Source organism: Neopsephotus bourkii, unplaced genomic scaffold (genome assembly GCF_033783945.1).
Source record: "Neopsephotus bourkii isolate Nb327-2 ecotype Australia unplaced genomic scaffold, CSIRO-AGI_Nbou_v1 NB_1630, whole genome shotgun sequence".
Taxonomy (NCBI): domain Eukaryota; kingdom Metazoa; phylum Chordata; class Aves; order Psittaciformes; family Psittacidae; genus Neopsephotus; species Neopsephotus bourkii.
Genome location: NW_026902105.1, coordinates 1,620,068 through 1,637,839, shown reverse-complemented (window position 1 = coordinate 1,637,839; position 17,772 = coordinate 1,620,068). Strand labels below are relative to the sequence as shown.

General features: G+C 36.1%; 1 protein-coding gene across 10 annotated transcripts in view; it reads right to left on the bottom strand.

Moving 5' to 3' along the window:
- The window catches only part of VPS13B (vacuolar protein sorting 13 homolog B), a 436,747-nt gene that overhangs the window by 157,784 nt on the left and 261,191 nt on the right, over positions 1–17,772 (bottom strand). For all 10 annotated transcript variants that reach the window (XM_061373228.1, XM_061373222.1, XM_061373223.1 and 7 more), the window contains one exon: positions 7,782–7,985. In XM_061373228.1, coding sequence (XP_061229212.1) covers positions 7,782–7,985 — 204 coding nt within the window. The remainder of the gene's footprint in view (positions 1–7,781; positions 7,986–17,772) is intronic.

Sequence of the window (17,772 nt, the reverse complement as noted above, 5' to 3'; positions counted from 1 at the left end):
TCTTAAAGCAAGATTAGTCCAATTAGATCCCCAAATTAAAAAAGCAGAGCCATTAGTGGTTAGTGTACACCTTCAACTGAGAAAATGGCCTTAGATTTTGCAAGTTCTACAAATGTTTCTCTCCCTGCCATCACCTTCAGTTTAAATTTAAACCAGATGGCTTTCTATCCAATTCCTATTTCCCCTTTTCAATTGGATGAGAAAGAAATGCTTTTGTTTTTGAGGAAAATGAAAGAACTAAGTAGTAGAACTATTTTATGAAAGAACACACAACTATACATTAGGAAACCTCTACTTGAAGGGGCATAAAAATGCTAGTAAGTATGATTGTAATATACAAAACAGCTGTAGTAGCAAGTTACTCATTAAACCCCAAATGTACAATTAGCTCTGTTCAATCATTGTTTAAATTATTTTTCAGCTCATATATATTCTCATTTATTAATTTTCAAATGTTATTCTAGTAGATATTCAGTACAGTGAATATTAAGGCACATTTTCCGTAATATAGATTGCTTGCTGGTTTATTTTTTTTTATCATCCTATGTGTTATCCCTGTCCTGCTTTCATATTTCTAGTTGGTGAATTTGAAGTTCAGCCAAATCAAGTATTAGCAAAATAACTGTAAGTACAAACAGAAGGCAAACAGAGCACGGTAAATAATGAATGGGGAGGATATGAGAAAGAGCACAAAAGGAACAAAGAAACAAATTCCACTTTGAATTATTAAGTCTTCCACACTGCACCTAAGTGCACCATTAACTTAACACAGGTGTACGCCACATGAGCTTATGAAAAAACTTGATTGTGAAGAGCGTAATGATGGCTCTATGTCTGCAGCACATTCATTCCATGGTTCATTTATGCATCTGTTATATATTTGTCTTGGAAAAAAAAAGGAAAAGCTAGTACTTTTAGAGATGTTAAAGCACTTGATCATCTATACTTAAAAGAACAGCACATTTGAAAGACCATATGCTAACAGAAAGCAACAAGGCAGCAAAGCAGTTGTGATCAGGCCTGGAAGTGCCTTTTACTCAGTGCTGAATTTGGGCTATATCTGCATGATCACATGAACTCTGGTTATGAAGCACAGATCCAGACTATAAAAGCATGGGACAAAAATGGTCTTTGTCCTCAAAGGCTTACAATTTAAGTATAAGAAAAAAAATGCTCACATTCAGGGAACTACAAGGGAACAACTAACAGCACCATAGGTAATAATATGTGTACAGTGGCAAATTGAAAGCTGTCTTATGAGTTTTTATATTACAGTACAGTAGAAATAAATTTTTTGGAAGGATTTTGAAGAAGACATTGCAATAACTTTGTGAATGTTCACAGGAAATGCTTTTATAACATACAGGTTAGCCTAGGTGTAAGCAAGAAAGTGATTCTTTGAAAATGAAATGTGGCAGCCCTGGTAACTGGTATGATGAGGTCTGATGAGCAGTGAGCATAGATGTGTCAAAATAAATGTGAGAAGACATGTAAATGGAAGCGTATAGATAACAGGAGTCCGGAAGTACCTTGAAAGCAAAGACATATGTAATAATTAATATGACAAAAAAATGTTGTGGAAAGAAGAGAGGAAAAAAGTGAATAATAGAATCTTGTAATCAAAGCAACAACATTTGATTACATCAAATCAAATCATCAGCATTTAATTACATCCTCTCAGAAGCACGTTTAAGTTATATGAGCAGGAAGTACTGCCAAAAAGATGATGTTGCACTAATTAAGAGACATGATGATGTGAGGCTGGATAAGCTGTGAAAATGCACAAGAAGGACTATAACTTGGCCTTCTCATGTGGAAAAAACATAATCAAAACAAACAGAAAATACTGGCCAGTAAGAGCTAAACATAACCTAGATGTGAAACCTGGAAATTAAGCATTCTTCTTAATTATATTTTTATTAATTAATAATACCTTACTGAATCTAGAGTTTAAGCCCTTTTATACTTAAAAAATACACACAGGAAGCAACTCCTACATTCAGTTCATGAATGACCATAAGTAGCTCATTTATATCATGTAAGTTTACTGTCTACAGAGAGATACATCCTCACAAAGAATACTGTAACATAGAAAGGTAACCCCCCCCGCCTGACCAATTTCGTGGCTTTTTATGATGGTGCTACTGAACTGATGGACAGGGGTAGAACAGTTGATGTCATCTACCTGGATTTGTGCAAAGCGTTCGACACTGTCCCACACGACATCCTTGTCTCTAAGTTGGAGGGACATCAATTTGATGAATGGACTACTCAGTGGATAAAGAACTGGTTGGACGGCTGCACAGAAAGAGTTGTGGTCAATGGCTCTATGTCTGGCTGGAGACCAGTTACGAGTGGTGTCCCTCAGGGATCAGTGTTGGGTCCGGTCTTGTTTAACATCTTCATCGCTGACATGGACAGTGGGACTGAGTGCACCCTCAGCAAGTTTGCTGATGACACCAAGCCGTGTGGTTCGATTGATACACTGGAGGGAAGGAATGCCATCCAGAGGGACCTTGACACGCTTGTGAGGTGGGCTGATGCCAACCTCATGAAGTTTAACCACGACAAGTGCAAGGTCCTACACCTGGGTCGGAGCAATCCCAGACACAGCTACAGGCTGGGCAGAGAAGAGATTCAGAGCAGCCCTGCAGGAAAGGACTTTGGGGTGTTGGTCAATGAGAAAACGAACATGAGCCAGCAGTGTGTGCTTGCAACCAGAAAGCCAACCGTGTCCTGGGCTGCATCAAAAGGAGTGCGACCAGCAGGTCGAAGGAGGTGATCCTGCCCCTTTATTCTGCTCTCGTGAGACCTCACTTGGAGTATTGTGTGCAGTTCTGGTGTCTTCAACATAAAAAGGACATGGATCTGTTGGAACAAGTCCAGAGGAGGTCCACGAGGATGATCAGGGGACTGGAGCACCTCCCATATGAAGACAGGCTGAGAAAGTTGGGGCTGTTCAGCCTGGAGAAGAGAAAGCTGCGTGGAGACCTCATAGCAGCCTTCCAGTATCTGAAGGGGGCCTATAGGGATGCTGGGGAGGGACTCTTCATTAGGGACTGTAGTGATAGGACAAAGGGTAATGGGTTAAAACTTAAATAGGGGAAATTTAGATTGGATATAAGGAGGAAATTCTTTCCTGTTAGGGTGGTGAGGCACTGGAATAGGTTGCCCAAGGAGGTTGTGAATGCTCCATCCCTGGCAGTGTTCAAGGCCACGCTGGACAAGGCCTTGGGTGATATGGTTTACAGCGAGGTGTCCCTGCGCATGGCAGAGGGGTTGGAACTTGATGATCTTACGGTCCTTTCCAACCTAACTATTCTATGATTCTATGATTAGTGTGGCATAGGTCACAAAATCAAACGCTTCTCTAGTAGTGCGAGGCATGCAAAACTAAAGATGTTACGTTGGTTAGCATGCTAACTTAGAACTTTGACTTGCAGGTTTCCCATGTAGTTGCATAAATAAGTTAATCACTGACTCACAAATGTACTAGGATATCTAACTACTAGTAACACCATCATGCCTGAAAGCTCCAGCTCCCAGTGGGCAAAACAGTTCACATCCTTTCAGCTCTCTGAGGTGTTGCAAAGACACACTGTGGGACACTGAAACACAGCATCATCGTGAGGACTATCTAATGAGCAAAATTAGACAATGAACAAACATACAACATCTGGCTTTACAGAATGGGTATTGTTATATAATTATGGCTCAGTAAAACTAATTTTCATCTTATTAAAAATGCCATGCAACATTTCTTTGCTGTGGAGTAACAACATATTCCATCTTACTGAGTAAGGCTTTGTAAAATATGAACACACCATGATTTCAGGAACAATAGGTACAGGAATTAAAATACAGGAGTGAATATAAATGTATTATTATATAAATGCATTATATTCTAAAAGATCCATAAGGAATGGCCATATTTCCCTACAAATGGATCTACAGATCACTTTTATCTCGTCTTTCTTATTAGAACTTTGCAAGCTACACTTCAACTTTCCAAAAAGCATGAAAATGAAAACTATTCAAAGAAAAATCTGTAGGAAACCTTTCTGAGGATCCTTGCAAAGCCAGACTGGTATTTTGTTCAGTTTTGTACAACAGATCACTGGCTCCCTGACGTACTCAATGAGAGTCGCAGAGAGCTGTTCCAGATGGTGGCATGCCAAGGATAAAACTGTAACGCAGTATATTGCCACACTCAATTCATTACCACACAGAGAAATAATGCTTTTAAGGTCAATTAATTTTTTTTTAAATAGAGTTTATTCAGGCTGCAGGAAGCAGAAGTTGCTGCTGGGAGCTGTAGAAGGATTGTTCAGGGACGGGGGCGAGGCCTCAAGAGAGGATATATTTCTTTATTTCCTTCAGGGCTGTTGTTTTTTCCATTGAGAGGAGGGAGAGGGAGGAGGATATCTGCAAGCTGAAAAAGCAGTTTTCAATGAAGAAAACTTCTTTTGGTTAAGTACTCCCAGTTCCCCACATGCTGTTTGGTAAAGGGAATAAATGTGGACAGGTTTCATTTGTACATAACCTTATTAGAGCTGTCTGACTGTTTCCAGTATTCTTTTTTATATATTACACCATTAGGGAGCTTTTTATAACATCTACAGTGAAGTATAAACATTTCATAATGGAAAGAGTTATGATTCCCTCATACTCAGCACAGTACAGCATTTGGATGTTTTTTTCTAGGGGACAGCACCCACCCTACCAGAGTGCTCCAGTGCCCCCATTCTTCTTGAGGTGACCTGCAGGGGCACAGGAGGCGTCACACGAGCACTTCACAATAGCCCCCCCTCTGCCCCCCTGAAGAATTTTACACTAAAAACGTTAAAATATTTAACACTTAGTCACAAAGCAGGAATCCTTGCTTTCAAAGTTACAATGTAAAAGTAAAAAAAATTCAAACCCATGCGATATTAAGTACTAGAAACACTGAACTCTGAAAAAGTGGTGGGAAAATGCGAAGGATTGACTTTCTGTGTAAAGATTGTTAAAGCATTTAAATGATAAGTTATGTCACAAGCTTTCACATCTGTTCATATGTCCATAGACGTTATATTTAGAATCATTTGGTTTTCATGCAAATTTTTAAAACAAGTCCAAATTTCAACCCAGTAGGCTAAATTACAATATAGCTTCTATCACAGTATTTAGAACTTTAATTAAAAAAAATTACACTAATGCTTTTAGGAATAGAAATAGTTTTCTGTAAAGTAACTGTATGAAATACATGGATATAGGTTGGATTCCATACTGCACCACACAGCGCCTAAGAATTAAAAAATGATGGAAACAGATCTCAAAAAAGAATCTTAAAACCCAGTGAACCTAATAAACTATAACACTGGGCCTAAACCATAAGTAAAACCAAATAGAAATATATTAAAACCAAACAAAGAAATTAACCCTAAAATAACTCAGTAAAAATAATTCATTATGTTCCAGGATAAACGTGTCCAAGGAACTTAAAGAATTAAAAAAGAAAATGGTATCACAAATAGGTGACAGAATAAAGCTTCTGTGGCAGTTGCAGGAAATCTTAAGATAAACTTCATCCTGGAAACACTAAGCACAATGTAAAACACCACCCAGCCACCCTCTTGGTGCATGCTGGAAACATCTCAGTGGATGGCAGAGTTCAATGTAGGTTCTTCCAGTTCTCAGCACAACACTTCCACAGATCATAAAATAAACCCAGATGCAGCAAAACTGACTGCCAACTAAAAGGCAAAAATGCAAACATCCTGAAAAAGAACTGTTGTAAATGTGTAAAATTTTAAGCCAAAAGGATGAGAAAACACTCATAGTTTCTCTTTAAAAAAAATCAAGCTGAATTAAAATACTGTATTGTATACCACAAAGGGAAAGCTAATTACAACTGAGAGAGATTAAAACCCAAGTAGAAGATTCATTCAAAAGCAATTTCAAAGCAAACATACTTGCTTGTCAAATATTGTAATAAAAGTTTATTTTGGACATTTACTGAGGAAAAGAAGAATGTACAAGCAGTTATAAAAAAAAAAAGAAAAAGAGAGAACTCAGATTATCTGCAATAGCTGTTTCCCTTATCTTAATAGCTGTTCAGGAATCCCACCAAATTTCCTATTCAAATCTACTAACCACAATGCTCAAAAGTGTGCAGGCAATATGATTCCAGTCACCAATGGGAAGGAAAAGTAAAGACAATTCCTCAGTGGCTGGTTTTGCTCAGTTAGCTCAACTCTCTCCTTGGGAGATTAATGTTATCTTTTAAGAAATGCCAGTGGCTCTACACTATTCTGTGAGAAAGAACTTCATGGGCAACCTGCCCAACATTGAGGCATGAAGGTCATATGTATTTTTTCCAAGACTGAGAATTTAAAAGAAAAATTGTCTATTGAATTACATTAGCTAAAAAAAGGAAATAAATTATTAAAAGACAGGAAAGAAGCAGGTGATCCTGTAAATTAAGAACAGATACCATTACTCTGTTTAAATTTTTATCTGTACTCATGTCACTCCATGTGGTTTTATCATTATTTTGGTTAGATCTGCTTTTCCTGCTGTTTTTCAGTGATAAAGTGGAATTCATTCTTGATCATATCTTTTTCCTGCATACGCTCCTCCAGAGTGAGCTTATTTGCTCTCTTGGTGATTCGTAAACACAACACTTACAAAGCTTAGTCTGCCTGCCATCCTCAGGTAGCTTCTTCTGCTACAGCTTGCCACGCTTTCAGAAAAATCTCTTGAGTCCTCATGTCTCCCACCTTTCTTCAAAAATTAAACCAGCAATAGTTCAATTTTTGTCTTTCCTTATGATTCTGCCTGTTTTTCTGTACCACTTTTAGGAACACATCCCTTGATTCAATTATCTTAAGAACCATGAAATTACGCACGCATTTCATAAAATAGTATTGGTTTTGTATGAATTAGATATAAAGATCTTTTAAATGAAAATGAATAAATGTGTGGGCAGACATCTTCTAGCAGAAATGCTTCTAAATCCACAAAATTACTTTTGAAAGCCTGCTCTTGGCCATCAGACATTATTCCAGTCAGGTTAAAGAGATAACTTCAACTGCTACACAGTCTATAAAAATTAGTTTCAAACAACCTGTATGAATTTTTAAGTATAAAAAATATATTAAAGCTAAAGAAAAATTTTCAAAATTTCACAAATACAAAATCCAGGTTTTAAATTGGTTATTAAAAGCCATTAAAATTTAAAATACCGTGCAAGTGTATTTTAATGCTTTATCTTTCAATCCTGTTTAGATAGAGGGTGGGGCTTTGCATGCACGTATCATACAATACACATTCTCAAAACTCAGCTGGTTTTAGTTGCAGAAGTGTAAAAACCAGTTCAGAACCAACGGTAAAAGTTCAGCTTTATCCTCCTCTAACTCAGAAATGTCTACAGTGGTTTCCTCAAGCTTTGTAAAAATACAAAATAAATAAATTAAAAAAAACCAAAACCCAAAATAAATCCAAACCTGCCCACTGCTTGTAGACTGGGAAGCTGAAGTCTCAGCCTCTGAGATTACTTTTACGGATCTACAGTAAGCCACTCAATGCTTATAATGGAAACAAATAACTAGACAGTGACTGATGTGTAACAATAATAGTAATGTGCATTGCAAATGTAGAATACAAAACTCCATGGAAACGTGTTTGTAATGTACAACAAAACCATTGCAGAATTATTTGATTCAGATATGCTGCAAATTGTACCCGCAGTGTTGGTGCTATGTAATTCTAGAAAAGAATAAATTAAAAAACCTTCTTACCTGCTGGCCATGTTCCATTCAAGTGCTGGATTTTGAGAATTTCTTTCACTCTCTGTCAAAACCCCTCCTTTTCCATTTTCCTTCTCTGGTTTCAACTGATTCCAGTGAGCAGTACCAATGTTTATAGACTGAAGATCTATTTGGTACTGTCTGTCTTCAACCTCCGATCCAGGGTCTCGAAGTATTCCTAGATTCAGTGCTTTTCTGTAATGCCAAAGGAAAAAAAATTTTAAAAAAGGAAAAATTAATCAGCAGCAAAGGTCAAAATTAGATCAATTGGATACACATTAAGATACAAAATTAAGAAAAGTAAGGCATCAATTTTGCCATTCTTGATTACAAATAAGCATTATTTTAAGCCTAGATCTTCAGATGTATCCAGCTGCCTCTTTCCTATGGAATTCAGTCGGAGTACGCAAATAAATAAATTTCAAAATTTAGCCAGAGCCACCAAAACGGATACGACTTCAACCCACCGAATTTACTGCACTTTCAACCAGGTTCATATGAGCAGCCCTAAGGGGAAGCAAGATCTACTGAATAGAGGATGTCACACTCAACTCATCAAAGAGAACAGCAACATACCAGTATCACAAACAAATTTATTGTGAGACAATTGTTGCACTATTCAAATTTATTAAAGAATGAAAATTAAAAAGAACATTCCAAGATGATGGATCTTTCTAACGTGGAATCTCAGTACAGTTCTTTATTATTAAAATAATTACAAGTGAGGAAAAAGCATTTCTTAGTGAACCACATTACTTGCGGATACCTCTAAATTCTTGGGAAATTGTTATGCCCAACTTCAACAAAACATTCAAGAGCTACTGAAAGAGTGGAAGCTGGTGAGACCATTTGGTTTTACCAGTACCAGAGGAGTCTCCTGCTACCATTTGTCTTTTACTAACAAGCACTAGTAAATCTTCCAAAAAATCATCCTGCCTTTTCTACACTGGGAACAATTCAGCTTTATGTGCACTGCTCACTTGATATTATAATAAAAATACACAATTGATCTAGTCACTGTTTTTCAAAACAAGGGAATAAGGGTATCTTAGTTATTATTTGCTTTGAATCTCTGATCACATCAAATTTCAGTCTATTTTTACGGATTTCATACGTCCCAGTGAAGTTTAAGCTTCTTATTTGCGGGTGCCATCCAATCTACTGTTCTACTTTAGGTTGTTGTCTTTTGCCAGAATAGTTATTCAGTATATAACTGCTGTCTCCACAGAGAATTTAATAATTCTGCAGTTTGGTTCATTATTGATGCTAACAAGCAAACAATAAATAAAGTTTAAAGCAGCACATCTCAACCTGCGATGCATGCACTGCATACGACCTACAAGTATAGGCATGCAATCAATTTCAAGGTGCAATCCCAATGCTGCCCAAATCCAAACATGGTTAAAACTGCTGACACCACTGCATCGTCACTAATGGAGTAGGCTAGCAATTAAGAAAATTCAGTAATTAATTGTATCTACCTACAGAGTCATGTGAATGGCAGGAAAGCCGTTTTGATCACATCATTCCTGGTGAGGCAGTGTGATGGCATTGTTCAGTAGCCCTAAGAACTTCCTTATATGCTTAGCAGAAATACACTGGAAATCTGCTATGTCAGTAGTGCTATTTCAAAATTAAATGTGGTTTCTTAAAACTCAAGAATGTGTTTGTCAACTTTCCACATAGAGAGATCTAACCACAACAACTGTGTCATTTATTATTCTTTCTAGGCATTATTTCATCAATTTGAACACAATTCTTTAAAAAACAAAACAAAACACACAAAAAAGACCCACAGATTATTGTATGACACAGTGACTATTCACATACGTTTTCTAATACAAGTAAATATTACGGGGTTTTTTTAAATATTACTGAAAATAAGGAAAATGTACTTATTTTATGAAATCTATGAAGCATGTAATGAAATGAAAAGAAAGTATGTAATGCAATGAAGTACAAAGTATGTAATGGAGTATGTAACATAATTAAACGAAGTACTTAAAATACAGAATATGAGACTAATTGCACCTGCATAATGAACGCTTCCCTCCTGTACTTGAGCACAAAGAATACTTTCCATTTGTTTGTTTTATAAGCAGTTTAATAACATACATTAACCTGCACTTAGCACTATATTCCTGAGGCTTGCTCAGCACAACCACAACCTTGTGAAACAAATTCTTAGAGCAAAATGCTGCTGTACGCGCCAACCTGATACTCATCATTGTGACACTGACTTTCTCCCCCTCATAAATTTACTTTTTGAAATATAAATCACAATGAAGATAGTCTTTGACACACATATTTAGATGCAGCAAAATACACAAAGGTACTATTCAGACACAAGGAACTAGTGTATTGCATTGCTAATATAAGGTTTATCTGTCTATTGGAGCTTTTCTTATTCAATCCAATCAATTCTGTAGAATCTCAAGGACTGGCTGTTTGTAATGATTTGGGTTATCACAGCCTAATACCTTCCCACTAGCATAAAACCTGCATTTTCATGCTCTTTTTCATTCTCTTCTTCCCTCTCTACTATCAATGATCTATATACAAAACTCTTCCCCTGATCTTTTAGAGACACCATTGAAGCCCAAGCAAAAAAATTCTGTTTCTAGGGATTACCCCTTTCAAGATACACATTTTATGCATATGTTTAAAATACGAGGATTAGCTACTAATGCCTTGATGTTTCAACTAATCCAGTTATTGCTTTCAGGAAGTACATCCAGCCAGGTTTATACAAGGATCAAAATTTCTTTTCCCAAAGAAATTATATACATACAGTCATTTACATTAACACTAATTTCTGGTTTTCCATATCAAGTATTTTCCTAAGTATGCCACCAATTTATTAGTTGTATACTTCCTAGGAGGTTGAAAGTAAGTTAAACCACAACAGAACTGGCCTAATCTTAAGTATACATGCTGTGTAGGAACTCTTCAGCTTTCAAAATCCTTGTGGCAAATAAAACCAGAGAAACAGAGTAAGTCAAATTCATTACTTTTCTACCCCTAGCATAAACACTGTTTTACAGCTGAAATGTACCGTAGGGGTTATGATTTCCATTGCTTGGTTATGATTGCAATTGCTCCCTCCTTCTGTAAGTAATTTCACTATCCCACCTGAACCTTTCAGCAGGTGATGTAGAACACAACAGTTCTTTTGGCTAACTACTTTGTGCCCTTTATTTGACCAGTTTTATCAACTGCAACTATTGAGTCATACAGATATTTACTTTCACCCAAAACCATTTTAAAAAGGTCTGATTTTCACTAAGCTACCATAATGCAAGAGAAAGTAAATTTGGTTTTGAACACAGAGAAGAAGAAATTTGGAGAACTGAATTCAATGTTTTGTGCCTACTTTGCACATGTATCTGATGCTGTCTCAGAAGGAACAGAAAATGTTGTCTTGGTCAGAACTTGAGGTGACAAACTTAATTGGATGCACAGACAAGTAGAAGAGCTACATCTGTCAGATCTTCATATATTGTGCACAAGAAGGTTTGAGACAAGGGCAGATTGCGGGCCTGCAGGACATGTTTCCCTCTCCGTAAGGCTAGAACATGACAAAGAAAAGTAGGAGTGGCAGATTTCATTCCTATTCTCTCTAAACTTGCTTATTATGTGACTAAGCAACAAAACCAACTTCTTCAACAGTTTACTCATATATATTGTGGGCACAAAGCCAAAACAATGTTGTGAATATGATCAATTGCACAGAAAACATTTTGAGATCATCTGATATACAGTGCTATAAGAATGCAAATACATAAAAACACATATAAAAATTAACTATTGCGATGTTCTATCAAGATACAATTCTTATTTTGAAACCTAGTAGGTACATATTCAAAGCTAAAAATAACAACACCCTTCTGAACCCATTAATTACAGTGCTGGTGCCAGGTGGGTGTTACTATAATTCATTTGCTAGCCATTTAGGAAGGTCAGATTTTAGTGAACTGGACCACACCAAGGTCAGGATTGGTAGCACTACATTGATCATATAAAAGCTACTAAACACATGAAAGGAATCACAGTAGATCACACATCAAACATTTTGGCCATATGCTTCCTTCCTCTAGTCCTACGGGCAGGAAATGCTCTACATATCCTGTGAGGTGACCAGACATTTAAAAGTAGCCCCTTGCTCAAAAGGCTTTGGCACAGTATCTGCCTGCAAAGAAGCTGAAGAACTTCGGAAGCACAGTTGTTTTCCAGAGTTGTATCTGGAAGACAGTATGAATGATCCCTATGATGATAAGGTATGCTATGGTAAACTATAAAGTAATTTCAGTCTCCATCTCTCCAAAAAAAACCATAAAATGAAACAAAGCTGAAGTTTGCAGCTGTGCATGTAGATGTCATCTGTTTAATTACTTTTGTAATTTTATTGTTTAAATTCCTCAGCAAAAATAACAGCATGAGCAAGTCTGAACTTTCAAAGATCAGTTTTTCATTTTTATACTGTTTAATGTTTAGACAGTTTGAGAAATATCATTATAGCTTTGAAGCATTCAATAAAATTCAGGGAGCATAGTATAAATATACAGTTGACAGACTGTATAAATGATAAGTATGCACAATTCCAAAGGAAGGTCTGCATGATATTTTTGGATGCCAAATGCGTCTAGAAAAAATAAGTGGAGTAGAGTTTCCTTAAACAGAGTCGGTGAGAAGAGAGCTTGAAGAGATTAAGTGGGTGGAGGGGAAATCTGGGGTCGGGGTTAGCAAAAAAAGCCAAAATACAATATAACCATAATCTTTTATGCTTTTGTTTCATGGTAGAAATAATTTTATCTCAAAATTTTATGCTCTTCAGCAATGAAAGATCTCTTCTTTGATTTTTCAAATATTTCATGTGTACTTGGTTTACAACAGAGCTAAGGTAAATAATGTGATTTTTCCCATTGCTTTCATCCTGTATTTTACTTTGTTTTAATTGATTTACCTAGTTTAGTGGTACAATACCTCAGTCTCTTCAGATGTTGTATAAATTCATCTGGAAATACTGAGGTTGAGTTTCACTGAACAGTCTTCATATTTGATGCATGGAGTTTCTTTCAATGGTGTGGTACAACCTGGTAGAAAGGAACAAGCTAGAAGACATGCTGTCCACAGTGTGTTTGGTAAGCTGACATGGGACAGGATTTCCTTTTGCTGTTGTGTCAGTATATCAAACTCATACCTGGACATCACTCAAATTCTATACAAAATAGAACAGAAATAAATACCAGCTTTCCCTTTATATTAAACAATATGTACTGATGCATATTTTCAGGATGTGTATATTTGTAATAGATGATGTTTATAGCATAGATAATACAACAAGAAGCTACCCTAAAATATGAATGTTTAATTTTCCAAGTCAATTTACTTGGATTGTAATTGACTTGGAAAGTTAATTTAATATTACTTTAAGTAAGTTTAATTTAATCTTTGGAAATGATTAAATCAGCTTCTCAAGATGTGTTTTCCACTTGTATTTTCTTTTTGCAGAATTACTGTATTAATAACAGCAAGATGGAACCATTTTTAAAACACTGTATATGATATTTTAAAATACGTCAATAACAAGGTCTTTAAAAAATTACCTCTAATTCCTCTTTTCTGAAGTCCTTGCACTGGTTTTTCCATTTACATATCACTGTGAAACTGCCCTAGTAGAAAACCCAGTCTATATTCATTATGAAATATATTACCTTTCATGTCAAAACCAGTATTTTGTCTTCCTTAAAGCCCCACTATACTATTATTAATGGCACTTCCAAATTCAGTATGAGTCCATACTAACAAGACATATTGAAAGGGAGGTTCCATCTAAATACACTTTTGAAGAGGGGAAAAAAGGGAAAGAAAAAAATACATAAATAAATTTCTTAGTTTACTCTCAGTGATTCTTACGACTGCAAAAGGCAGAAATTATTCTTGTTCATAACAAAATAAGAGATACACTGAATAATGTGTATTTCACATTTTCTCCAGAGAAATTTAGTAAAGGAAGTAAAAAACAAGTGACTGTTTGATCACCCAATTCAGAAGATCATAAATTTACTGTCAAAACACAATTAGCTACTTGAGAAATCCAGATTTGCCTGAATGATGAATTTTTTTCATGATAGAACAATATTTTCACAGACATCCATTTTTTTCCTACTTTCTTCCTAGTTAAAGTTGCAAATCAACTGTATTCTCAAGATGCATATGTGAAAGTCAACTTTGTTTGGTAATTGCCACAGTCTCCTCTTCAGAGGCATGTCTGCATAATAATTGCATCTACCGTATTGTATTTTGAGGCAAGGAACTTCCAGACTCCAAGTCCTCCCAGCTCTTTCTCATTTTAAAAGATATTATAGCTCGCTAAAATTAATGTTCCTGAAAATGCCTCTTGAATATTTTTGTACCTGTAAGTCTGAATTACAGTTTTGAGTTCACATGTCTGCGGGCAGAATCTCTTGCTACACAGACAGAAGCTAACAAACAGGCAAGATCTGTTACACAGAAAATGATTCTTCCACTTTCGAGTTTAGCTGTTTCTAGAATAAAGTTACTACCAACTACATATTAATAAGCATTCCCAGTTTGCTTAGTGTAAATGCAAGCACAGTCATTCTAATTCTTAAAGGAATGAAGGGGTGAAAAACAATTGTTCAAGCTGGTCTTTCTCTTCTTTTTATAGAATATTGCAACTTGAACAATCAAGCTGGTGTTACTAATACAACACAAAATGCAGTTTATCTGGTAGGTTACCTCCTTCTTTTGCTTAGAGAATTATTCTTGAACATAACAAAGTACAGAGTGCCCTCACACTCCTTTTTCTTGCATTATTCTTTACTGGATTTTTATAGGTTTCATGTCAACTGACTGAGAACCAGATGAAGCACAGTACCCAAGCCTTCCAGCTTCCCTACAATCTGTTACAGTTTTTTCTTCTCAGAAAAAGCTTAGAAACATCCATCTCTTCCCTTATGAAAGTAAAATACCCTCCTAAACAAACCACTTCCCCACCACTATTTTCCAGTTTGTTCTAGCACCGCAGGAGGACTGAAGCAGGGGAAGAAAGTGCTCTACTACAGTATACTTTGTGGAGATTATAGTATACCTTTTGATGGTATTTCACCAGTTCTTTTAGGGACTTAAGGTAAAGCTGTTAGGTGTGTTATTACTAGAGACTTCACCTCCTTACTATATCCTTTTTAAAAAAATCTGTGAGTCACACCTAGAAATCAAGAACATTCCCCTTGACTTCCAAGGCCAGGTTGGACTAGTCCTTGGGTGATACGGTTTAGAGCAAGGTGTCCGTGCCCATGGCAGGGGGGTTGGAACTTGATGATCTTAAGGTCCTTTCCAACCCTAACTATCCTATGATCCTATGACAGTGGGTGAAAAGTTCCACAGAGAAATCTAGGAAGGCTTTCTACAAGAAGCAAGGGACTAAAGCTATTGATGAGTATTGTGCACATCACTGAAAGGACTGATTTTTTTTTCCAAACTTCTTTAATTAACTTCATGAAACATGCAGAAGATATGAAAGGATGCAGCAGAACTTCAAGAGATATCTGCTTGAAAGCTCAGTTTACAAAGAAATCCTGATGCATATATTCTCATCTTAAAGTCTGTAACAAGCTATGACTACAAGCCACAAATTTTGAGTCCTGTCCTTACAGTTTTAAGCCCACTATTTCCTCCATATTATTAAATAGTTACTGCAACTTAAATTTACAAATAATTATTTCAGGTTGAACTGACTGTATCTTTTAGTTTCTTCTAAATGAAGAATAAATTGGTAGCTTTTGTTTTAAAAGCATTCTACACTGCTAAATCTTAAATTGCGATACCAATATATTGAACTTTGTGAAAGTATACTTCTACATGTGCACAGACGCACCACTTTAAAGGGGTTATTTCTGCAAAGGCTTTTTAACATATTTAGAATATGCTTTAAAAGATGAAGAACAGAACAAATGAAAACTGTTAGGAAATTGACCTCAAAACTCATTGTTAGGACAAAAAGTATAAAAGACATAAACATCTTGGGAAAACCAGAAAGAACAAGTAAATGACATGAAAGAATAGGCAGAGATCAAACTCAAGAGGATTCTCACTCATTTTAAACTGTTGTTCAGGTAACTTTTAGTGGCAGGAGACAACAGCTTAAAAACCTACATCGTGCCACAGGAAGCCATAAAATACACCATTGCTTTTGTAAACATTAAAGCCTTCACACTAAATTGGATAAAGCCTACTATTCAGCATGTAAACAGAGCTTATTAGAGATGCTTTTTATCAGAGGTTTTAAGTAATCTCTACTTACAGGGCAATACCTGGCAAGAGTCATCCTCATAAACTCAAAATACCCTTGTGTATTCACACTGACCATGCAAACTGCAAATTCCAATGTCAAGTAGTTCAACCTACTCCATGAGGCACCCAAAACATAGAGACAGACCTGGTTATGAAGAAAACTCAAGAGTGCTGTTTTCTGCCTGGAGCTAAACAAAAATATGCAAAGACACTACACAGATACTAACACACACAAATACCCAGCTCACTATACTGCCCATTTGGGAAACAGCAAATTCTATCATCTGTGGTTAGTTTGAGTCCAGTTTACTGAAGTTCCTCAATTTTTTAATGAGCTGCGATGTGTAAAGAATACAACACGTAGGTTTTAAAAATCATTTTTAGAAAGCAACTTGTACAACACTTGTTGTTACATAATATATCGGCATTTTTTGATTATGCCAAGAACATGGAAAATCAACCACTGAATGCTGTCTGCAGAATACAGTGTACTGAAAGAAAGTGTGACTCAACACACACCAGAGACTTGCACCCCTCTGAATTTTTCCTGAATATATATGCACACACATATCCAAACTTAAATTGGGAAACATAACCACTTGAGATTTGCTTTGCAGGTGGATTTGCTAATCTGCAAGCTTCTTCCTGTTCCTTGAAAATTGTGACACAGAAAAAATTAATGATACTATTCAGTAGTTAAATAACTTTGGCTATCAGGAAGAGTTCAAATCTGTTCTGTCCCTGTCCTGCCTTTACAGGATGTATCTATGTATATATACTCCTGCATTCTGTTTGTACCACCTCGATACTTGTTTATTTTTCATTTCAGAACACATACTATCCCTCTAGAAAATGGAGTATCTGTGATTTATGCCAACCACTGACATTGAATCATCATCTCTATGGAGATGCCTGATACTATCTCTGTATTTTATTACTCTCAACATGCACTTGTGTTTGCCATTAACATACCAGTGTTAGCCACTGCCTTCTCACAGGAAACAAAAACCCTAACAACAAAAAGCATCAGAGGGCATGAAAAATGTCCTTAGAGGCTGAAAAATACTACATATAATTTTGTGTCCTACAGCTAATAAACACCCTAAGAATATGAACCAGTCCTAAAAGAAAAAAAATAGTACTGATGGATTCAGATCTTTAAGGAAAAAAATAAATAAATCCGAAACTCAAGCACTGTACATCACATTTTAATCTGGTTTTAATCTGTTTCCTTTTTTTTTCTGCAGCATAATCAGCTGGAGCAATTATGCTGCTGTAAATAGTGGGTAATATATAGTGTGCACAGTGAAAGCTTAAACACAAGAAACATTAAGCGTGACTTCTAACTGTACCTAAGGTGACTGAATGCTAAACGACATTGAAAAATTAGTAAGGGCAGGGACTCATACTCACTTAAACAATACAATTTGATTTGTTCAGGATAACAGCAACAAGGACTTGATTTTGCCATGGGAATTTTGAATAGCAGCCCATACAGAAATATGCCCAAATAACATGTAACTATTCTGTATATTTCTGATAATCCTTTTTGTTAAATAATTGAAAAATGAATTAGGAACATTCAAAAACATTAAATGGCAAAGAGACACTCACAAACAGTTTTGCAAAAGAAAGAAATCTATCCAAAAAGTAGTTTAAGAACTGT